Here is a 651-nt window from a genome sequence, read left to right on the forward strand (position 1 = left end):
GGGCCTGGGCCTGCTTAGCCTCCCAGGCCCCCTGCCTCAGCTCTCGTCCTGGGCTCACACCTTCCTCTTCCCTGGGACAGACTGAGGGGTGGGAGAGCCTTGGGTCTCCGGCTCCCTGAGGAGCCACTGCTCGCAGACCTTGTCATTCATGTCAGACTCAGTATGTGCAGGGCTGCCGGCCAGGCCTGGGCGTGCACCACGCGGTGGGCAGGGGCATGAAGACCCTTCTGTAGGCAGACAGTGGGGGACCTGGCAGGACCAGGGCAGGCTTCCTGGAGGGTGATGCTGGGGACGACCAGGGGGAAGATGAGGCAGGCGTTTGAACCTCCTGTGGCCTTGTTCATGTCCCCTCCAGCCAGCCCCCTGGGGATGCCGCCTGGAGCGGCCACGTTCATGGGCACGTGCAGCGGCGACAGGATAGACTGTGGCTCAGGGGTCTCGGTGCCCGAGGTCCTGGAAGGTGAGGCAGGCTGTCTCGGGAGTCGGGTGGGGCGGGGTGGCAGGTGCCTGGCCGGGGTCTGAGCACACACTGCGCTTGTAGAGGACGAGGAGCTGGACAGCGCGGAGCGGGCCTGTGACACCCTGCTCATGTGCATCGTCACCGTCATGAACCACGGGCTGCGCAACGGCGGCGGCGTGGGCGACATTCTC

At 66.8% G+C, this 651-nt stretch overlaps 1 protein-coding gene across 1 annotated transcript in view; it reads left to right on the forward strand.

Moving 5' to 3' along the window:
* Positions 1–651, forward strand: part of ITPR3 (inositol 1,4,5-trisphosphate receptor, type 3) — a 58,475-nt gene that overhangs the window by 54,263 nt on the left and 3,561 nt on the right. Inside the window, exons 53-54 of the mRNA XM_014549211.1 lie at positions 356–460; positions 542–649. Coding sequence (XP_014404697.1) covers positions 356–460; positions 542–649 — 213 coding nt within the window. The remainder of the gene's footprint in view (positions 1–355; positions 461–541; positions 650–651) is intronic.

Source organism: Myotis brandtii, unplaced genomic scaffold, assembly GCF_000412655.1.
Source record: "Myotis brandtii unplaced genomic scaffold, ASM41265v1 scaffold539, whole genome shotgun sequence".
Classification (NCBI taxonomy): domain Eukaryota; kingdom Metazoa; phylum Chordata; class Mammalia; order Chiroptera; family Vespertilionidae; genus Myotis; species Myotis brandtii.